Here is a 22,543-nt window from a genome sequence, read left to right on the forward strand (position 1 = left end):
CTGAGGGCCTGTGTGGTCCCCTGGATTCCGAAATTCACCCTACTGAGATAGAAAAAAAAAAAAAAAAAAAAGGAGTTCCCATAGCGGCTCAGCAGTAATGAGCTTGACTAATGTCCATGAGGAAGCAGGTTCCATCCCTGACCTCACTCAGTGAGTTAAGGATCCAGCGTTGCCAGTGAGCTGTGGTGTAGGTAGCACATGCGGCTCGGATCCCCTGTGGCTGTGGCTATGGTGTAGGATGGCAGCTACAGTTCTGATTCAATCCCTAGCCTGGGAACATCCATATGCCATAGGTGCGGCCCTAAAAAGACCCAAAACAAAAAAACAAAACAAAACAAAAAACCATCTAGATACTCATGTTGCAACAGAACAAAAGGTGGGGGAAAAAAATGTAATTGTAATGTATACATGTAAGGATAACATGATCCCCTTGCTGTACAGTGGGAAAATAAAAAAAATAAGAAAAAACCAAAACAAAAACCCAAGCAAACAAAATTGACCCTACTGGATTTATTCAACCATTCATAGACACAATAGGTCTGTTATGTTCTAACACTCTGCCAGGTGCTGGGGCGCAAAGGTGAATGGAGAAATTAGCTGGCAGGATACACTTGAGCCAAAATTTTAAGAACACTCTAAAAATCTATAAAAGAAAAAACAACAGAGTTTATTCTGGCTTTCACCCAGGTGTGCGAGGAGGGAGGGAAAGCCCCTCTCCCGGCCCCTCCAACCTCTCACCTCATTCTCAAATCGAAGATTTGTGGGGGATTAGATATATAATCTCCAAGTTGGGTTTTGATTTCAGGAAGGCGTGAGGCCTGAATCCTAACCCGGCCCACACACCTGGCCCCATTGTTCCTCTAATTCCCTGCATCCGGGAATTAGCGACCGGTTGGCAGCTGAGAGACCCTGTCACTGAGAGACCCTGAAACTATTCCTCCCTGACTCAGGAACCCCACCAAAACCTCTGTCCCTTGGACGGGCAACGGCCCCTAAAGGGGGTCTCAGACGCATTCTTAGAAAGTGCGACCTCTTTAAAAGTAGGAGACCGGCGGGCGCGGGCTAGTGACCAGGAGCGCGTCACAAATCCTAAACCGAGGTCTTAGCTCCTAGCTGACCCCGCGGCTCCGCCCCGCGCCCTCTTAAAAGCAAGCTTCCGCCGGCAGCTAGGCTGGGGCACCGCCCCCAAGGCGCGGACGCCGATTGGCCAGCGCGGTCGCGGGGCGGAGCCAAATCTTAAAGGATCGGGAGCTAAGAAAGACCGGAGGTGGCCGTGGCTGCAGCGAAACACAGGGAGGTGATGCTACATGGCCCCTTGTGGGTTTCTTTTAAGTCGCTAATGTCCATACCATAGTCTTCGCCCATGGAGCCCATGAGAGACTACCCACTGTTCGGGGGCGCCTTCTCCGCCACTCTCCCGCCCGGGGCCATTGATGTGAGGTGAGAAGGCCTGGGCGCCAATGGAGGTTGACCAGGTGGGTTACAGGACGAAGCCGGGGTCAACCAGGGTGTGCCTCGCCTCTCTCCAGCGACCTCCGACCGGTTCCGGACAATCAAGAAGTTTTCTGCCATCGCGAGACAGACCAGAGCCTGATCGTGGAACTTCTGGAGCTGCAGGCCCATGTGCAGGGCGAAGAGGCTGCGCGGTGAGGGAGGCAGGCCCGCCGCTGGCCAATGGGAGGGCCGGAACCGAATAAATGGGCGGGGTCTGTGGCTGGACAGTTAATCTGGTTAATGGGAACTCCAAGGGCAACACCTTATCACCGGAGGTGAGCCAAGTTTAGGACTTAAAAAGAGATGCTTGTAAGGGGCGGGGAGAGTTGCCCCTCCCTGACCTTGCTCACCCCACTCCAGGTACCACTTTGAGGACGTTGGTGGCGTGCAGGAGGCTAGGGCTGTGCAAGTGGAGGCTGTGCAGCCCCTCCTTTTGGAGAACTTGGCCCTGAGGGGCTGCTGTCAAGAGGCGTGGATCCTCTCTGGCAAGCAGCAGGTGGCTAAAGAAAACCAGCAGGTGAGGGCCAAGGGAGTATGGGACATCCTGGAGGGGTAAAAAGGGTGGTCCTAGGGAATCAGGTAAGCATCCTGTCTATGATCCTTTAGGTAGCAAAGTGTGTGACACTGCACCAGGCCTTGCTGCGGCTGCCCCAGTACCAGACTGATCTCCTGCTCACCTTCAATCAGCCCCCGTAAGGAGGATAGAAAAGGCGCATGGCTCATGACTGGGTCCCCATGAGAACTGGCTGGAAGGGGCAGAGTAGGGAGACTGGCTGGTGGGGTACTCCGAGGAAGTGGGAGTGGGCCAGGGGTTTGGGGTCACAGATACCCAGGTCCTCTGGGGAACAGGAAATGGGAACTTACAAACCCAAGACCTAGATGATGTTTTCTTTCTATCTATTCCCCACCCCCCAAACCCTGAGAATAGGTCATCTCTTGGCCCTGAAAATCTGTCACTTCCGCCCTGGAGCCTGGGTGATTTTGAGCAGCTGGTGACCAGTCTGACTCTTCACGATCCCAACATCTTTGGTTCCCAATAAGGATGCTGAAACGCTGCATGCTGCTGTGGAAGACTTAGGGCTTTTGTTCTGCAAGAGGACAAGGGATGGGACATAGTCCCCTAATTCCTTCCCAGTGCATAAACATAAGACACCTCCTCTCTGTAGAAATAAACTTGCTTTATAACCAATATAATCTCTGTGCCTTTGAATCTAACAGAACACCTTGGTCCCTCCCCCGCAGTTCCCTTTGGTCTCAGAGAGTGGAGTTTAAAATTGTGCATGGGATCAGAAGGGACCCGAGTAGAGAAAGGGAGGAAATACACTTTGGAGTGACTGGTTCAGCCCTGAGACAGGGGTGTGAAATGTACAGGAGTTTGAGTGGGGGACGTTTAAAGCAACACCCAAGGAAGGGAGGGAAATTATCCCTTGTAGTGATTCAACCCTGAGAGAACAGATGGGGAGCGGGGTTGGTGGTCCCCCTCACACGGACGAAAGATTATCTGGCCAGTAGTCACCAGGACGTAATAACGGAGGCAGAAGTGCCCACGGAGTGCCGATTGGGTGGGGTGTGGAAGAGTGGCTGTCGTTATTTGGTGTATGTATAGTAGAGCATGCGCAGCTGGTCCCAGAAGAAGAGGGAGAGGATGGTGTGGGGGCCAAGGCGGAAGTAGGAGGCACCCAAACCCTTGTACATGCCAAAGATGCCCTCTGTCCGAGCCGTCTGCAGCAGAGCGTCCAGCAACCCCCGGTACATGAGGCCCTGAGAGGTTGAAACAGGAAGGAGAGCAGAAGGAAGGAGTTTGTCAGAGCCCCCTAGGGGCCTCACCTCAGCAGGCTGCCGTTTTAAGCCACCTGCCCCCACAATCTGCTTTCCGCCATCCCCCGGCTTTCCCTGCCCGCCCCCCTCCAGGGCCCTCGCTTACCTTGCCCTGAGCATCTGTGGGCTGGTTGTAGAGCCTCGTGCTGACCACGTCGAAGGGTGTCATGGCCAGGACCACCGCAATGCCACTCACCATGGCGGCCGCCAGAGCCACCTTCCAGCTCTGGGGTGGAAATATCTGGGGGGGGCGGGCAGGGAGGAAGAGCTGTGTCAGTCAGCCCATCATTCAACCTCTCAGAACGGCCAGGCCCTGTGCTGGGGATTTAGGTGAGAGCTGGTAACTCGGGGAGCTTCCCCTCCACCGGTGATAACACAGTGTGATAACACCGTGAAGGAGGAAGGGCAGGAGACCCTGAGGACTCAGGTACACCTGGGAGGAAGTGACAAGAGAACTGTGTGGGACGGTTGTAAAGAGACCTCGACCCCAAGTTCTCCTGCCATTTTCCTCACACCTCACGTTGCATGTTGGCCATTGTCCCTCTTCAAGCTGAGCCCACTTCAGCTTGCCCAACCCCTGCCCACATTCCCAGGGTGGTCCCACCCCTTTTCCCAGGCAGTACCTCCCACTGGGTCATGAGGTCCTTGGTGGATGAGAAGGTGCACAGCTGGGTGGAAGAACCGACGATAACTCGGGGCAGGCCGCCTAGGGCCCCACGCCACAACCCCACCAGACCATGTTTCTGGCCAATCTTGGTTAGCGCCTGAAACATGCCCTGGTGGTGGGGGAAGACCATGGGGGTAGGGTTCAGTCACCCAGGCATCAGGGGCTGCCACCTCCTAACAATGCCAAGGATGGGTCCAGAACAGGCACCCAAGGTCTAGACACCCAGTTCCGTGTGGGCTTAGAGCATGAAAACGGCCCCTCAGTTGGCTACCAACCCATCGTTCCCTCCCTCGCCGCCCCAGAATAGGGCGGTGTGTCTGGAAGTGAGACATTAATTAGCATTCACAATAGGGCAGGAGAAACAGGTGCAGAATAGAGGAACTGGGAACACGGGGGGAAGAGGGTCTGGGTGGCCTCCAGGGGAAGGATAGGGCTGAACCGATGGCCTGGGCTGAGCAGAGCCATGGCTGGGTTGGAGCTGTTGGGTAGAGGCAGAAAGCTGGGGGAAAATGAGAGAGAACTGGCAGGGACTCCAGCTGGGTTGGAAAACCCTCACCTGATGCTTATACTGGTGCCCTACAGCAATTTCTGAGGCTGCCTGTGCCTGTAGGTGTGTCTTCACCTGGGGACGAGAGAGCATCACAGCCTATGGCCCAGTGGCCAGCCTCCCACCTCAGAGGCCCGAATGCCTGACCCCTTTGCACTTCCTCTAGGGGGTTCAGCAATGAATATCCTTTTAATCTGATAGTTTTTGTTGTTCCCACTTAACAAGTGGGTCACGAGACTGTGTCCCTTGGCTCCAGTCCCGGGGGGGTTGGATCTCCTAGCACTGCCGAGACACCCCACCCCCTCTCCATCCTCCTTCCCTTGGGGGCAGGGGTGGGGGATGGAAAGGCTGGAGAATGGCAACATTTCCTGAGACTGTTCCCATTAGGCAAGACCTGGTGTCCATCCAGCCTCTCATGGCAGCTCTGCTTCCCAGACTGGTAGGCAGGATCTCCAGTCAGGATCACACTCCGGGGCAGGTAATGAGGAGTCATCTGCAGGATTCACTCTCTGGCCCCCAAGCCCAGTGGGGGCACGTGTCCAGCTGACTTCGGAGAGGTCATTGACCCTGAATCTCATACCCTAGGGATGAGACCAGACTTCCTCTCCTACGGAACTCACAGCCTCCCAATTTCTTTCCAGAAGGAGCACTAAGCAGAGACTAGTCTTGGCAACAAGCAGCTGTGTGACCTTGAGCTCACATACTTTCCTCTCTGGGCCTCAGGCTATGGACCCTTCACCTATATTGGATAACTCAAAGAGGCAGACTGTGGGATGCTCATCCTGTGATGCTTAGAATCCTCGGATTGCTCCACTCCCTGATGTGTTACTCAAATTCCTCATCTTCCCCTACTCAAGTCCACTTCCAACCTCCGTATCAGGTTGGAAAGGCCCAGGCACCCACCCTACACCAAGGGTTTGCCCTGAAGTCCCCAGGGCAAGACCCTTCTTCTCACCATGTAGATGGGGCTCCCCAAGTAGGCTCCCATGACCCCAGCCAGCGCCCCAGCTGCCGCGCTGCGGACAGGGCTGAGGGTGCCTTCAGCCGTGTGCAGGTAGCCCCCAGCTTCAGCCAGCCCGTAGGTGCCCAGCCGGATGCCATTCATCAGGAACTGGTATAAGAGGGCCGGGGCCAGCCCTTTTTGCAGGGCAGCGAGGCCATCCACCCTGCCGATGGTGATGAAGGCATGGAAGACGTTTCGGTAGTGCCGTTGGTAGGTGCCAGGGGCCTGCAGTTCTCCCTGCAGCTGCATCCTGGTCTTCACCACCTCCAGGGGATTGGTGAACAAACAGGCCCCACAGGCTGCCAGGCCGCTCATCAAGAAGTCCATGGTGGGGCAGCAGTAGCAGAAACTGGCCCAGGAGTAAGAAAGGTCAAGTGAACTTCAGAAACGGGGTCAGAAAAGCAGGGGAAAGCCTCAGTTCCAGCAGTCCGGGCTGCAGGACGTAGGAATTTAGATGTCTGGAGTCAAGAGTGCCAGGGTCAAATGTCAAAAGGTCAAGGGTTAGCTGGAATTTGGGAGTCAGGAGCTGCCAAAGAGAGAAGAAATACGAGTTTAGGAGAGTCTGGTGAGAAGGTTATGACAGGGATTTGTTAATCAAGGAATTTGAGGTCAAGGAGGGTCAGAAGCCGGGAGGGTGGCAGGTGGGATGCTGAGGATGGCTGGCCACGGGCGGGAGCAGGTGAGGGAAACGCGGAGTTGGGAGACGACAGCCGGGGAGGAAGGAAAAAGAAAATCAGCAGGTTAAGGGGGGAAAGGATCCGGGAGAAGTTCCGCTGGCGTCCCCAGGACAGCAACGAGATCTGGATTGGGGAAGGAAGTCCGGACTCCGGCCGGCCGGGGATGAGCGTCCCAAGGCAGCTGCCGAGCCCGCAGCAGCTTCTCCCCAGGTAGCCTGCGGAGGCCTGGCCGCCACACTCCAATCACCGGAGAGCGGCGTCCAATGGGGAGTCCTGCGGGGCCGTAACTGAGAGCCTCAGCCAATCAGCGCTGAGCCGGTTCAGCGGCCAATGGGAGGTGTCCTCCGCGATGCGGCCCCCGGAATCCGCTGAGAGGCAGTTGAAATTAACTCTCCCCACCCCAGCGTGGCTCCGGTGCCTGGGCTGTGGGCTCAGAGCTCTGGGAGGGGTCCCCCGGGAGCATAGGTTTTATCAACGGCGGGGAGGAAAGGTTAGACCCTGGGGTGCTGGGTAGGCGCAGAGGCCTAGAGCGGAGGCAGCAGTCCCTCATTGGTGGTTTGCGGCTGCTCCTCTTGTGAGCAGAGGGCTCCCCGCCTTCGCCTTTTATCCCAGATCACCCCCGGGTGAGGTTGCAAAACTGTAGAACCACCCCTTCTTGGTTCAGAGCCTGGAAGGTGAGACTCAGCCAGCAGAGTAATGGGGCACACCTGCTGAATGGGAACAGCTCTCCTTAGGATGGGTAAACTATCTGTAGGTTCTGGCGCCGCGGTGTGGTGGCTGCGGGCGCGGAGGAAGGGATTCTGAAGGATGGCAAGGGAACAGCCACATCTCTACCCTGTTTTGATCCTCACAGCAGCCCAGAGGAAAAAGCCAGACATGCTAAAGCGGGATTTTAATCCCTGGGTTTAGGTTACACAGGGCCATCGAGTGGCGGGAGAGATGCTGAGATTCTGGACTCCTGTTCTTCATGAGCCTGGTAATGGTTAATTATGGGAAGAACTTCGGAGAAAAAAGACTAGGGACGCTAGCTCAGAAGGGGTTGAGGGGGAAGGCTTGGAGAAAGGTGGTGGGAAGGGAAGACAGGCGATGTCTTGGGCTGGAGGAGGCCAGCACACCTTGTATGAGGACGGCCAATAGACTCAGCCCTTTTTGAGTTCCATTTTGTTTGCCAGCTGGATAGCCTTGGGCAAGTTAGTCAACATCTCAGTCTCCCTTGTAAAACAAATGATAATTACCTACTGCTTATACCTTAGTGAAAGTGTTGGGCTTTCTCTAGGTGCTCAATTATCAGTTACCTGAAAAGTCCAGAGCTGCCAAACCCCTGTGCCCTGGTGTATCCTGTTCCCACTGACCTGAAAGTCCTTGCTCTCTTAGGTTGGTGACCTTCAAATCATTCTTCACCTGACCCTTGAAGCTTTTTAGCCACTTCCATCCTGCTTTGTGCCGCAAGCATTTACCTAAATTTCTAATTTGATTTGCAGGAGTTTACTCTCTGACTTCTTCACTACACTGGGAGTGCTTGGATTCACCAGGGGCTGAATCTGAGTCCTACCTACTGCTAAATCATTGAGCCTTAGGGTGAGGCAGGAAGGGTGGAGGGAGGGAGATAATGGGGCTTCTCAGGAGAGTCTCTGGAACAGTCCCCTGAAAAATTCCCAGGAATGCCAAAAGACAAACCAAGCCAAATAGCAAGAGAAGGAAGGATTTACTATTACTCCTAGTAAGTAAGGAAAATACCCGGGATATTTCCCAAAGCAGTGTGTCCTGGAACTGCAAACCTGGGGAAATTTTAAGCCCAAGGAACATGCATATTCATGAAGGAGTTTGGACAGTGTGTGGGTATAGCAGATTCGTTCGTGAAGGGGTTTGTTGAACAGAGGGAAATTCAGTGTAGAACTGGGCCAAAGGTTGCTAGAGTCCAAACTTTAGTTTTTCTGCTTTTTTTTTCGGCTGCACCTCACCCAAGCCACAGCAGTGACAACATGGGATCCTTAACCCACCAAACGACCAGGGAACTCCCAAGCTTTAGTTGGTTGAAGTCACAAGGGTCTAACAATATTTCTTTGGTTCCAACTAGTCTGAAGTCTTAGCCTGTAGTTACCATCCTCCATCTGTGTGGGGCTTTAGTTCCAGTAGAACAACTCAAAGATGAGATTGTTATGTATATTCCTTGAGGAGGACCTAGGATTCTGGTTTAGTGCTCAAATGTTGTTTCTTGAATGCTTTTCCTTAGTTCCTGCATTTTCTGTTCTCCTGAGATCTTATTTTATTTATTTATTTTTTTTGTCTTTTTGCCTTTTCTGGGGCTGCTCCCTCGGCATACGGAGGTTCCCAGGCTGGGGGTCTAATCAAGCTGTAGCTGCCAGCCTATGCCAGAGCTATGGCAATGCAGGATCCGAGTCGCATCTGCGACCTACGCCACAGCAACGCCGGATCCTTAACCCACTGAGCAAGGTCAGGGATCGAACCACAACCTCATGGTTCCTAGTTGGATTCATTAACCACTGAGCCACGATGGGAACTCCCTGAGATCCTTAATTGCTGAGACTTGTTCTAGGGCAAGCGTTGTGGCCAAGCTTAGATCACAAAAATGGCTTAGGTCTAAAATGACTTCTCAGACTTCCCCTTGTGGCTCAGTGGTAACGAACCTGACTACTATCCATGAGGACACAGGTTTGGTCCCTGGCCCTGCTCAGTGGGTTAAGGATCTGGCGTTGCTGCAAGATGCAGTGTAGGGCGAGCATGTGGCTTGGCTCTAGCGTTGCTGTGTTTGTGGCGTAGACTGGTGGTTGTTGTTCTGAATTCCACCCTTAGCCTGGGAACCTCCATACGCTGTGGGTGAGCCCTAAAAAGACAAAAAACCAAACCAAAGCAAAAACTTCTCTTAGGTCAAGAAAGCCATGCCTGGTTCTGTTTCTCCAGGGCCCCCTATGTATCTGCTTACAGGTGACAGTTCTCATTGTTTTAACCTTTGAGTTTACACCAGTAGTTCTCAAAGTGTCATCCCAGGAGCAGCAGCAGCACCTCAAGACTTAAAAATGCAAATTCTTTAGTCCTGCCCTAGACCTCCTGCATTTGAAACTGAAAGTGGGGCCGGACAAGGAGTTTTAGCAAGCCCTTCAGATAATTCTGTTGTGTGCTAAATTTTAGAGCCACTGGCTTAAGGCTTTTATTTTAAATATATAAATGCCCTAGAAATAGACAACTTCTAGTGTTGTTGTTGTTGTTGTTGTTTTTGCTTGTTAGTCCTGCACTTACAGCATATGTGAGGTTCCCAGGATAGGGGTCAAATCAGAGCTACAGCCACTGGCCTACATCACAGCCACAACAACACCAGCACCAGATCTGAGCCGTGTCTGCAACCTGCACCACAGCATGTGGCAACGCCAGATCCTTAACCCACTGAGCGAGGCCAGGGATCGAACCCACAATCTCATGTTTCCTAGTTGGATTTGTTAACCACTGAGCCAAGACGGGAACTCCTGGTTGTTGTTGTTGTTGTTTTTAAGTAATCTTAATTTTTTTTTATGTGTGTGTGTCTTTTGCTATTTATTGGGCCACTCCCACGGCATATGGAGCTTCCCAGGCTAGGGGTCAAATCGGAGCTGTAGCTGCCGGCCTACCCAGAGCCACAGCAACGCTGGATCCAAGACACGTCTGCAACCTACACCATAGCTCACGGCAACGCTGGATCGTTAACCCACTGAGCAAGGGCAGGGACCGAACCCGCAACGTCATGATTCCTAGTCAGATTTGTTAACCACTGTGCCACGATGGGAACTCCAGTAATCTTAATTTTTAGAACAGTTTTAGATCCACAGAAAAATTATAAAGATACTCTGAGAGTATCCTATACACCCCACATCCAATTTCCCTTATTATCTTACATTAATATATTGTTAGAATTCATAAACAAATATTAATACATTATTAATATAGTTTATATTTGATTCAGATTTCCTTTGGGGGGGGCACCTGGCAGTTTCTGGGCCAGGGATCAGATCAGATCTGCAGTTGCCACCTACATAGCCGCTGGGGGAATGTAGGATCTTTAACCCGCTGTGTCCGGTGGGGATCGAACCTTCGTCCCAGCACTCTAGAAAGGCTGCCGATCCTGTTGTGCCACAGCAGGAACTCTACCTTGACAGTTTTGAGGAGTCCCGGTTAGGTATTTTGTAGAATATCCCTCCAATGGGTTTTTTTCCTTATGATTGGACTGAGGATTTAGGGTTTGGGGAGGAATATCTCACAGGTAACTGCCATTTCATCACCCTGTATCAATGGTGCTATTAGATAGATACTATCAAAATAACATCGCTGTTGATGTGGCATGTGGATGTTCTTGGGCCAGGGATGGAACCCACACCATAGCAGTGACAATGCCAGATCCTTAACCCTTAGGCCATCAGGGAACTCACCCCTTATTTATTCAACCAATGTGCCAGAGAGGAAGGGTGGAGAGGAGGGTAGATTGTGTAAGCGCACTGCTGGTCATTGAAAGGACTTGTCTTTTACGCTAAAGAAAATTGGGTTAGGGGAGTTCCCTGGTGGCCTGTTGGTTAAGGATTCAGCGTTGTCACTGTTGCGGCTCCAGTTCGATCCCTGGCACCAGGGAACTTCCGCATGCCACCGTGTGGCCAAAAAAAAAAGAAAAAGGAAAAGAAAGAAAAATGTGTTAAAACATATTTTAACTCCAGTTTCCTGGCTTTTCTTCTTAGTGTCTTGTTTGGAGTGTGTGTGTGTGTGTGGGGGGGCATGTGAAATGTTATCAAAAGCAGGCACCTGGCCATGGGCAAAGGCCCCCTGTTCACAGCTGCCCTTGGGTCTTCCCACCACCCTACTTCCCAGACTCGGGTGTGGCTCATTCCGCCCCCTCAGTTGTTTGTTTGAGTCCTGGGAACTCAGCTCTTCAACCAAAGAGTAAATTAGAGATGAGAGGGGCCCCTGCCTAGCCCCACCCCTCAGGGGTACTGACTCCTGGCTAATCAAAGCCTCACAGGGAGAGACACGGGCTGGGGACCCAGGGAGACAGGGGCTGAGAATGGGGGGCGGGCAGCAAATGGCATCCCTGACCTGGGGTGTGCTCCTGACCTCCCATTTCTGCGCACCCCCCCCCACACACCCCCACCACATGCCTGACACAATGGCCGGGTGGGGCTGAGGAACCGGCTTCCTCTGCAGAGATCTCAATCTGGGCCCTCAGTTCCCGCCCCAGAAAGACAGAGACTCGGAGACCTGGCCCCACGTTCCTTGCTCCAAAGGGCAGGCAGACCAGACTGAAAATAGCAACTGCTTCCAAAAAGATAAAGGTAAATTCAGGGGGGAGCTCCTGCAGAGTTAGAGAGGGGCAAACATGGGTGGGAGGGGTCCCTTGGTGTGAAAGAGTGGGCTGGCTCACACCAGGGGACAGGCTGGATGCTAAAGGGACAGGCTGTCATGCCAGGTGTCTGAGAGATGGTCAGACCCACACACACCATCCCTCAGCCACGCAGAGGTGTCTAGAGCCCTTGCCCCACTGCCAGCCCAGCCCTGTGGCATGGCCAGCCCATCCGCCCGCACCCCGTCCCTGGTCCCTGGCCCCTCCCCAGCCCCTGTGAGCCCCAGGATGGAAAGTGCACCTACAGAACAGCCCACTCTCCTCGCCTGAGTTTCATCCTCTTCCCAGACTCTGGTAACCTCGGAAACCCGGCGTTCGGGGTCCTTCACATCGTCCAGAGCCCCAGTGTGCGCATGTGGAGTGTGGTGTGGTTTGGGGGGGGGGTGTCCGGTTGGGAGGAGGATCCAATTCCTGTTTCCTGCCCCTACTCACTCAGCCCTGGGAGGTGACTGAGAGTGGAGAGGACTCAAGGGTGAGTGTTTGGGCCCAGTACCTGGGTCCCCGCGGGAGGCCTGAGTGGGGGATGGGGGAAGGAAATCAGTGCAGGTACCTGAGGGGGGCAGGGATCCTTGCACGGGGCAAGGCTGGGGAGGAGCTGGCCGGCTGGCAAGGCTGCTGCCCGGGTCACCTAAGGAGCTTCCTGCCCGAACACAGAGGCCATTGAGCTGCAGACTCCCGGTCTACAGCCCCCACCCCCCACCCCGCATCATTTCTCAAGAACCAGTCTGGGGCCTGGAGGGCTCTGACTCTCCTGCTGACTCCACAGGGGAGTGTGGGGGTGCTGGGTCCCCCAGCCCTGACCCTGCAGCCTCCTCAGGATTGTAGCGTCTTCCAGACAGCAGGAAGTGAAGCCCAGGCCCCTGAGTCTTGGCCACACGGGTCCTCACCTTCTGTCTGGTCTCCCGACCACCCTCTAAGCACCCTGGCGGGACCCAGGCTTCCAGTGGGGCATCTCTCTGTGAGCAGATGGGGGGTGGGGGGCAGACAGTGAGGCTGGGGCAGGAGAGATCGAGCCCGGGGCCTCCTGGTCTCTTGGGGTCAGAGGCTCCAGGAATCTTCATGGCAGGAAAAGGAGACTAAAAATAATCCGGAAAGGGAGAGTCCGGAGAGAGGAACTGGGAAATGGGGGGCGGAGGGCCCGCTGGAGCAGGGAAATAGTGATGCATTCCTCATGGCCCAGGCGCCACTGCACTTAGGCCCCACGCAGCACAGAACACACACAGTCTCACCTCCCAGCAGGCGCCACACACGGTACTCCACTCCCCCGCCACCGCATGCCCACACACAACACACACACTCCCGAAACACAGCATCCAACACTCTGCTCACATAGCACAGAAACGCACTGTGTCCGCTCATGCTTAAACCACACACACAAACCTCCACAACACACACCACGGACACCAAACACAATCCATCTGGCAGATACTTGGTGGCTATACCGGCGCCGGCAATTTCCCTCACTGATCCAGTTCTCCCCACCCCTCAACCTGGGTCTCAGGTGCCCCCACCCCAGCCTCACTGTCCCCTCTGGCCTGACGATGTCCCCAGAAGCCAAAAGACAGAGAAATGGAGGCTGGGGGGCCAAGAGAGGCTGGCTGGAGAGTCCAGAGTCCTCGGGGAATGGAATAAGGAGGGGGGAGAGGGAAAGAGAGAAGACCAAACATTTCCTTTCTTTTTTGGGTCTTTTCTATGGCTGCACCCGGGGCATATGGAGATTCCCAGGCTAGGGGGTCTAATCGGGCTGCCCGCATAGGCCAGAGCTTTTGGCTTCTTTTTAAAGACTGCCCCTGCGGCCTATGGAGGTTTCCAGGCTGGGGGGTTCTAATCCGAGCTACAGCTGACCTAGACCACAGCCACAGCAACGTGGGGTCTGAGCCATGTCTGCGACCCCTCAGCTGGCGGGAATGCCAGATTCTTACCCCACTGAGCGAGGTCAGGGATCGAACCTGCAACCTCATGTTTCCTGGTCGAATTCGTTTCCTCTGTGCCAGGGACGGATACTCCTGTTTGTTGCAAACATTTCTGCTCGAAGGCTTCAGTCTACTTGAGGGGGCACGAAGGGTCTCTCTTTCTCCCTCCCTCTTCCCCAGGGGATGAGTCCAGCAGAGTACCCCACTCCTTTGAAGAGCTCAGAGGAAGATGTCAGCCCAGTCTCTTCCTGCAGCAACGCCCCCTACCCAGAAGCCCCCTCGGATCATCCGCCCCCGCCCCCCTTCTCGGCCCCGGGCTGCCCAGTCCTCAGGGACCCACCACAACGGCTCCTCTCCGCAAGAACCTCCCTTCGCCGCCAATGATGCACTAGCCCCGATGTGCACGCCCATCTTCTGGGAGCCCCCCGCCTCGGCCCTCAAGCCTCCAGCCCTTCTGCCTCCATCAGCTTCTAAAGCCAGTCTCGACTCCCAGACTTCCCCAGACTCGCCTTCTGGCACCCCCAGCCCGACATCCCGGCGCTCCATCTCCCCAGAACCTGCTCCTCGGTCTCCAGTCCCCCCACCCAAGCCCTCCGGGTCACCCCGCACGCCTCTGCCCCTGGTTCCCGAGGCTCCAGTCCCGGCCCAGGATGGCTCGTCCTCGGCCCCAGGCACTGTGCGGAGACTGGCTGGCAGGTTTGAATGGGGGACTGAAGGCAGGGTCCAGGCTGAGGAGGCCCTGGAGCCGGGTCCCCCAGGGGCAGTGGATGTGAATGGGGAGAGAGAGACTCCCCAGGCCGTCCTCACTGGGAGCGGGCCCCAGGAGAATGGCACTTCAGGTAAGCCTATGGATCCAGCTCCTCTTCTTTGTTTTCAGAGCTTTAAGATTGGGTATTTTTGGAGTTCCAGTTGTGCTCAACAGGTTAAGAACCTGACTAGCTTCAATCCCTGGCCTTGCTCAGTGGGTTAGAGATCTGGCATTGCGGTGAGCTGCGGGGTAGGTCACAGATGAGGCTCAGATCCCTGTTGCTGTGGCTGTGATGTAGGCTGGCAGCTGCAGCTCCGATTGGACCCCTAGTCTGGGAATGTCCATATGCTACAGATGCAGCCGTAAAAAAAAGATTGGGTGCTTTCAGGGGCTTCTTTTCTTTTGTCTTTTTAGGGCTGCACCCGTGGCATATGGAGGTTCCCAAGGTAGGGATCCATGCCTATCTGTGCCTATGTCACAGCAGCACTGGATCCTTAACCCACTGATCGAGGCCAGGGATCAAACCCGCATCCTCATGGATGCTAGTGGTTTGTTAACCACTGAGCCATAACGGAAACTCTGAGGGACTACTTTTTCCATAATGGATTTCATGATTGGAAATCCGGTTTTCATATTTCGAAGAGAGTCAGGGTGGAGGTGATAGATGCCTAAGGCTGGACCTCCACGTTCCTGATGCTTAGGCAGGTTGAGGGGACGGGGAGGCCTGGGCGGGGTGGGTGTCCTAAGGATGCCCCCATCTCCCACAGATGCTGCGCTGGCCTGCCCTCCCTGCTGCCCCTGTGTCTGCCATGTACCCGGCCTGGTCTGGAGCTCCGATGGGTGCCTGTGGGGGGCTATGAGGACGGCCCCAGGGTCCCCTGCGGGCCTCCCCATTGCGGACCTCCCGCTCCCGCCCCAGCCCGCCAAGCCTCAGCCACCCCTCTGTTGTCCTCACGTCCTACCGCTCCACTGCCGAGCGCAAACTCCTGCCGCCCCTCAAACCCCCCAAACCAGCTCGGGTCAGACAGGACGCCACTGTCTCTGGGGACCCGTCACAGCCAGATCTCGATCTGCCCTCTGAAGATGGCATCCAAGCAGGTACAGAGCCTGGGGGTGGACCTCTGGGCTGGGAAGGGAGCAGGGGGAGATGGACCATTCTAAACCAACTAACTACAACCCCCAAGAGCCCCTGGGCTTCTGTTCCCCCACCAGCTGCTGCTCTGGGGCTGGCGGGAGTTGTAGTTTTTTGAGTAACAATCTCTGCTGGGCCGGTCAAGAGACGGATCCTGGAAGTCTGTTCTCTTTACTCTGGGTTCTCTCTCTAGGGGACAGTCTTGATGGCACCCCTCAGAACGATGCTCCAGCAACGACGGAGGGCAGGTACGGAACACCCCCCCACCCGCCATCCCAACTGACGGCCGACTAACTCTCAAGTCCACTTATATCCTACCTCCAAGTGTGCAGTGGAGGAGCGTTAGGCCTCTAGGGATGAGCAGCCCCAGTTTCTCATCCCAGCTCTGTCCCTTATCAGCTGTGTGACCTTATACAAGTCTTATAACCTCCGGGTCTCTGCCTCCTCATCTGCGAAATGGGGGCACCCAAATCAAATCCTTCATAAAATTGTTGGGGTATGACATTGGCAGAGAGCCTGGCCAACGGGAAGCCATTTTAGTTCCCCCACCTTGAGCTTCTGTTGAAATTATTGTCCGCAAATCCATCTGGCAGCCAGGAATGTCTCTCCTGTGTTATCTGGGCCTGTTTGTCATTTCAGATGCGCTGCCATTATTAGAGTTGATCTGTCCGAGGCCATTCATTTTTTTTTTTTTTTTTTTTTTTTTTTTTGTCTTTTTGCCATTTCTTGGGCTGCTCCCGCAGCATATGGAGGTAACCAGGCTAGAGGTGGAATCGGAGCTGTAGCCACTGGCTTATGCCAGAGCCACAGCGACACGGGATCCGAGCCGTGTCTGCAACCTACACCCCAGCTCACGGCAACGCTGGATCCTTAACCCACTGAGCAAGGGCAGGGATGGAACCCACAACCTCATGGTTCCTAGTCAAATTCGTTAACCACTGAGCCATGATGAGAACTCCGAGGGCATTCATTTATTCAACATTTACTGGAGTTTATTCTTCCAGCTTTTTACTTTGGGTGAATGGGTGTGTGCTGGTGCTGATGGCCAGAACAGAGTGGACAGGTGGAAGTGTTGGGTTTGAATTGCACCAAGGCACTAAGAGGATATTAAGACAATGGTTGTTCCCTGAGAGCCCTGGAGACAGGGGCTTGGGAGTCTCCAGTACACAGAGGTGGAAATCGCAGGAATGGATGGGGCCCACTTGGTACAGGGCCTCGCATACAGCAGGCACAGAAAAAACCCTGGGGTTTGGTCAGAGTCCCTGCAAACAGCCTTCGTGTGGGTTGTGTAACCCTTTACACGATCAGGTCAACAGCGCCCCCTGGAGGTGTGCGCCAGTGGTGGTTCTTGGGGACTCCATCCCTTTTTCTTTCCCCAGGGATGAAGAGGGGCTGGAGGAGCTCAAGGAGCAGAACTGGGAGCTGCCCCTGCAGGATGGTGAGGGCCTCTGGACCTGGGGGCTTCCCTGCTGAGACCATCCAGCAGTGGGGAAGGGGCCCGGGGCACTGGACCTCCTTGATGTGCTATGTCTGCTCTCCAGAACCCCTGTACCAGACCTATCGAGCAGCCGTGCTGTCAGAGGAGCTGTGGGGGGTCAGTGAGGATGGGGTTCCCTCTTCCACAAATCCTGGAGACGCTCCCACCTTTGCCCGGCCCCCGGACCTCGCAACACATTGTGGCAGGAGCTTCCGGCTGTGCGAGCCAGTGGCCTCCTGGACACCCTCAGCCCCCAGGAGAGGCGCATGCAGGAGGTGGGAGCCCCTGGGCCTGGGAGGGGCGAGGGGAGGAGCGTGGGACCTGCATCCTGGGCCGGCTGGGAGCTGGGCCTTTCACTCCTGCCCTGCTCTTCCTCCTCAGAGCCTCTTCGAGGTGGTGACATCGGAGCCTCCTACCTGCGTTCCCTGCGGCTGCTGACAGACACCTTTGTGCTGAGCCAGGCTCTCCGGGACACGCTCACCCCCCGGGATCACCACACCCTCTTCTCCAACGTGCAGCGAGTTCAGGGAGTCAGCGAGCGGTCAGTGGGGTCCCCACCTCTCAGCAAATCAGGCCTCGGGGGGAAAGCACTGCTTAGCTTTCTTCCTGTCCCCTGGCCTCCCTTCCAGGGCTCAGGTAGTGCCTAGCGAACCCGGAGATCAGGCTCTCGGCCCCCTCCATCGTTTGTCCCCCACTCCTCCAGGTTTCTAGGGAAGTTACTGTCCCGTGTGCGCTCTTCCCCCCACATCAGTGACCTGTGCGATGTGGTCCATGCCCACGCCGTGGGGCCTTTCTCCGTGTATGTGGATTACGTACGAAACCAGCAATATCAGGAGGAGACCTATAGTCGCCTGATGTGAGTGTCCCAGAGGCGGGGCCATGTCTCCTCTGCGGGAGGAAGCTGGGGAGATGGTTGGGGTGCAGGCCAAGGAAGGTGGGGGGGACCGGGGGCTTGAAGCAGACACCAGTGGGGGCCTGCTTCTGCAGGGACACGAATGTGCGCTTCTCCGCGGAGCTGCGGCGGCTGCAGAGCCTCCCGAAGTGCCAGCGACTCCCGCTGCCCTCCTTCCTGCTGTTGCCCTTTCAGCGCATCACTCGACTCCGCATGCTGCTCCAGGTACTGCTTCTGGCCTGGGCCCTCTTCAGGCCCACCAAAACCCCGTTGGAGAACTCTCCCCAGAGGCCTCCTGCCCCCACCATCGCCATTTCCCACCATGAACCCAGGAGCCCTAAAATGCCAAGTCAAAGAGGGTCCTTTGAGCTGCAGCCCCTCTGCATCCCAGAGCAGGGACCCAGTTACCCTTCCTCTTTGTCCCCAGAATATCCTGCGCCAGACAGAGGAGGGGTCCAGCCGCCAAGAGAATGCCCAGAAAGCCCTGGGTGCTGTCAGCAAGGTGGGAGGGCGATGCTGGGGCTGGAGGAGGTGGGGAGGGGGTAGGGAGAGATGGAAGGGGTGGAAGCAAGCAGGGGTGGGTGACTCGGCGTCCCTTACCCAGATCATTGAGAGGTGCAGTGCTGAGGTTGGGCGCATGAAACAGACAGAGGAGCTGATCCGGCTCACCCAGAGGCTGCGCTTCCACAAGGTCAAGGTTAGTCCCTGCCCAGACTCCTGCCTCCCTCTCTCCATAGCAAAGTCAGAACCCCCCTCCCTGCTTCCTTGCAGGCCCTGCCCCTGGTCTCCTGGTCGAGGCGCCTGGAGTTGCAGGGGGAGCTGACAGAGCTGGGATGCAGGAGGGGGGGCATGCTCTTCGCCTCACGCCCACGCTTCACCCCCCTCTGCCTGCTGCTCTTCAGTGACCTGCTGCTCATCACTCAGCCCAAGAGGTGGGTCTCAGGGAGGAGGGCACCCAGGCAGGAGTGGGGAGACGGAGTCCAGCTGGACCCCTGCCCTCCTGCTGAACTTCCTCTTACCTGGGCAGTGGGCAGCGGCTACAGGTCCTGGACTATGCCCATCGCTCCCTGGTCCAGGCTCAGCAGGTTCCAGACCCATCCGGACCCCCTACGTTCCGCCTCTCCCTTCTCAGCAACCACCAGGGCCGCCCCACCCACCGGCTACTCCAAGCTTCCTCCCTGTGAGTTGTCTCCTTCAGAAAACACCCTGGGGACCCTCACCTGAGCCCTCGGAGTCCAGCACCCTCCTCCCCCATCCCTCTCCCCGGAAGCCCCTGCCTAACTCCCCAGGAGGATCTCCTGGGCCAATCGTGATCCCTTCTCTATACTCCTGCCAGATCAGACATGCAGCGCTGGCTCGGAGCCTTCCCTACCCCAGGCCCCCTTCCCTGCTCCCCAGATACCATCTATGAGGACTGCGGTGAGTCCCCTAGAGGGGAGGAGGGAAGGAAGAGCGAGTCTTCAGGGGAATATGGGGGAGAAGCTGAAAAGAGTCTTGATCTCACCGTAATGTCATCCGCCCCAACCAGACTGTCCCCAGGAACTCTGCTCAGAGCCTTCCACACCCACCAAGGCTGAGGGAAGGAATCTGGAGTCCAGGGCTCCCCCAAAGCACCTACATAAGAGCCCTGAAGGTGAGAATTTTTTTTTTTTTTTTTTTCTTTTTAGGGTCGAATCTGTACCACATGGAGGTTCCCAGGCTAGGGGTTGAACCAGAGCTCTAGCCACCAGCCTACACCACAGCCACAGCAACGTGGGATCTGAGCCTCATCTGCGACCTGCACCACAGCTCATGGCAATGCCGGATCCTTAACCCACTGATTGAGGCCAGGGATCGAACCCTTGTCCTCATTGATACTAGGTGGATTCGTTTCTGCTGCTCCATGATGGGAACTCCAGAGAAATTCATTTATTTCTCCATTAAATGACACTGGCTGTCCTCAGCACCATGAACCAAACACACAGATACTCCTGCCCTGCTTGCCTATGCATTCTAGTGGAGGAGAACCAATAAAGAATAAACAGGTATATAAGTAAATTGTAGGAGTTCCCATTGTGGCTCAGCAGGTTAAGAACTCAACATAGTGTCCATGAGGATATGGGTTCGATCCCTGGCCTTGCTCAGTGGGTTAAGGATCCAGTGTTACTGCAAGCTGTGGCGTAGGTCAGAAATGCAGCTTGGATCCAGCGTTGCTGTGGTTGTGGTGTAGGCTGCAGCTCTGATTTGACCCCTAGCCCAGGAATTTCCAAATGCTGCAGATATGGCCATAAAAAAAAGTAAATGATGGTCTGAAGATGATAAGAGCTGTCGAAAAACAAAAGTAGGGCAGAGTCAAGTAGGGGCTGGGTGGGATTACACATTTACACATTTACATAGGGAGGTTGGGAGTTTCCCGTGGCTCAGTGGCTTAAGGAATTGGCATTGTCACTGCTGTGGCTCGGTGGTGCAGGTTCAATTCTTGGCCTGGGAATTTTTCATGCCATGTGAACAACAAGGAGGTGAGGAGTTTAGGCACCGTAGTGTCTGGGGAAAGAGTGTCCCAGAGGGAGGCAGGGCAACAGCCTTAATTAAGTCCTGTGTGTTTAAGGAACAGTAAGGAGGCCAGTATGGCCAGAGGGATCAAGGAAAGGGGGTAAAGGCAGATGAGGTCATGGGGTAAGGGGGATCAGATAGCATAGATCCTTTTAGGAGATGAGCAGTGAATACAAGCCCTGGCAGAGGAGAGACCCCCCCGACCCCTTTGATGCTACGGTCACCTCCTCCTCTATGGCCTTTTTACCAATGCTCCGGTCTTCTCCACTTATTTCCACACCTGCCATGACCCTCAGGCATTAGACCCAACTCGGCCTCCTTTCCCTCCCGACCTGCCCCCTGCCCCGACCCCACTTGGACCCTTGTCTCTTTTTTCCCAGGCTGGCTGAAGGGGCTTCCTGGGGCCTTCCCTGCCCAGTTGGTGTGTGAAGTCACAGGGGAACACGAAAGAAGGAAACACCTTCGCCAGCACCAGAGACTCCTGGAGGCTGTTGGACCCTCTTCGGTCTCCCCCAATGCCCCGCCACCATAATTCGGGCCTTGAAGATGGTGGCACAAGTTGGGACAGCTGGCAGCGCCCCAGAAAAGACAAAGCCCATCCTCCATTGGATTCGCTGCCAGTGGAAACGCTACCTCTAGTGGCAACCAATAGGAATCAAGCTTCTAGACTGGGCAGCCAATGAAAACAGGGCCGTCTGAGCCCACGCATGAGGGAGAATGAAGATGGCTTGAGTGGGCTGCCAATGGAGACAGAGGCTTAGTGCAGAGCGGCCAATAGGTGCTGAGCTGGCCGAGCCCCTGGCCAATGAGTATCCTTGCTACTGCTCACAGCCAAGGAGGAGGAAGCCAGGTCACTACAGTTAAAAGAGGCTGCATTGGAGATAAAGTCCTAAAATAAAATAGCCAACAGCAACGAGTAGGGACACATCCAGGCGAAGAAGGTGGTGATCTGGGCCCAAGAGACCAGTAGGAACCTTGCTTGGTGCTCTAGCAAAGACTGTTTTGCCTTGAGTTCGGCAAGTATTCGATTCTGTTCCTGGGGTGCTTCCGATGTCCTCTTAAGACACTTCCTCTCTTCTGGAAGAATCCAGTGTGTCTCAGAGAATTCGTGTGTGTGCACATATGTGTCTCTCTCTATATATATATGTATCAGGGAAGGTGGTTCTGCTGAACATGATGTGTGTGTGGTCTTGCTCCCCTCCTGGTGCTCTGTTTTCCCCCTCACCCCCATTTTTCCTATTAGTCTCCTCAAGAAAGACACTAGGTCTGAGCTCCAGAGGAGAATGTGCTGGATGGGGCTTGGCAGCCACAGGTCAGAGCTGGGAATGAGAGGCCTGGGTTCCGTGACTGTTGAGGAGGATGTTATGGCTAGCCAGGCAGCCTGGCAGAGGGAGTCTGAGGGACCGAAAATGGCCAGTACCTGAGGTCCGAGGTCCCCTGAAACCTGCACGGCCTTCTCCTTGACCAAATCTTGGCCTCCATAATCCCTGCCTGCCAATCCTCCAATCTGAACTATAACCAGCCTTCCAGCCTCAGCCTCGGACCTCAGACTGGCTCTGGGTTACAGGTTTGGGTGAAGAAACAGGGGCTGTGGATCTCGGGCCAGCTGCTGAGCCTCCAGGGCTTTCTTGCCTTCATACTGGTGCTCTCACAGCAATCCTGGGCCAAGCCACGGGGAGAGAACAGAGAGCCAATGTTGCTGTCTAGCCCCACCCAGAGCATCTGCTTCTGGATGAGAAACTGCCTCTGCACAATGCCAGAAGGGGGTGAGGGACAGAGACAGTAGAGCAGACAGTTGCTGACAAGTGGCCGCCTGGGCCTGGCACAAGGCTGCCCCTGAACTTGGCCATCATACCTTCCCTTCAGCTCATGTATGGCAACTTGTCCAGGACAGAAACTGCCATACCAGCCACAGGAGGTGCAAGGACTCTGGGAGGCTCAGAGGGAGAAAGGCACTAGCCTTTGGCATGTCCATGGCTTTGGAGCTTCACCCAGCGTGGTGCCTGGCATATGAGAAACCCTCAATAAATGTTGCTGGAGCTGTATTGAGGCTCTCCCCGGGAGCATGTGCTTAAAGGAGCAATGGTTTCTAAATGTGGTTTTATTTAGAAGGGGGATGGGTTGGTTGAAAAAAGGTCCTTTGAGAGCAGGGGTCACCTCTGCTGGGAACTGGGGCTTGGAGCCCAGGTGCATGGTCCAAGTGTGTTGGTCACTCATAGCTCCTCTGGGATCGATGGCGGTGGTGGTGGTGGGAGGGTGGCAGATG

General features: G+C 55.2%; 3 protein-coding genes across 8 annotated transcripts; 2 read left to right on the forward strand and 1 right to left on the reverse strand.

Annotated features, from left to right (window-relative positions):
- On the forward strand, positions 551 to 2,683 carry RANGRF (RAN guanine nucleotide release factor). 4 transcript variants are annotated; one of them, XM_005657038.3, is made up of 5 exons: positions 1,212 to 1,440; positions 1,530 to 1,769; positions 1,855 to 2,011; positions 2,101 to 2,186; positions 2,423 to 2,683. In XM_005657038.3, the coding sequence occupies exons 2-5, from the start codon at positions 1,675 to 1,677 to the stop codon at positions 2,532 to 2,534; spliced, it is 450 nt and encodes a 149-aa protein (XP_005657095.1). In that variant the 5' UTR covers positions 1,212 to 1,440; positions 1,530 to 1,674; the 3' UTR covers positions 2,535 to 2,683.
- SLC25A35 (solute carrier family 25 member 35) lies at positions 2,654 to 11,939 on the reverse strand. 3 transcript variants are annotated; one of them, NM_001243357.1, is given in 6 exon segments: positions 2,654 to 3,255; positions 3,419 to 3,553; positions 3,936 to 4,088; positions 4,536 to 4,601; positions 5,482 to 5,878; positions 11,829 to 11,939. In NM_001243357.1, coding segments are annotated over 6 exon segments (957 nt in total). In that variant the 5' UTR covers positions 11,861 to 11,939; the 3' UTR covers positions 2,654 to 3,081.
- ARHGEF15 (Rho guanine nucleotide exchange factor 15) lies at positions 11,376 to 22,340 on the forward strand. The gene is given in 21 exon segments (XM_013990062.2): positions 11,376 to 11,515; positions 12,020 to 12,055; positions 13,677 to 14,335; positions 15,012 to 15,053; positions 15,056 to 15,121; positions 15,124 to 15,342; positions 15,570 to 15,624; positions 16,756 to 16,814; positions 16,918 to 17,034; positions 17,037 to 17,128; positions 17,235 to 17,259; positions 17,262 to 17,394; positions 17,557 to 17,709; positions 17,841 to 17,970; positions 18,173 to 18,247; positions 18,350 to 18,442; positions 18,517 to 18,677; positions 18,773 to 18,925; positions 19,082 to 19,164; positions 19,274 to 19,378; positions 20,658 to 22,340. Coding segments are annotated over 19 exon segments (2,523 nt in total). The 5' UTR covers positions 11,376 to 11,515; positions 12,020 to 12,055; positions 13,677 to 13,725; the 3' UTR covers positions 20,810 to 22,340.

The sequence above is a fragment of the Sus scrofa genome, chromosome 12 (genome assembly GCF_000003025.6).
Source record: "Sus scrofa isolate TJ Tabasco breed Duroc chromosome 12, Sscrofa11.1, whole genome shotgun sequence".
NCBI lineage: Eukaryota > Metazoa > Chordata > Mammalia > Artiodactyla > Suidae > Sus > Sus scrofa.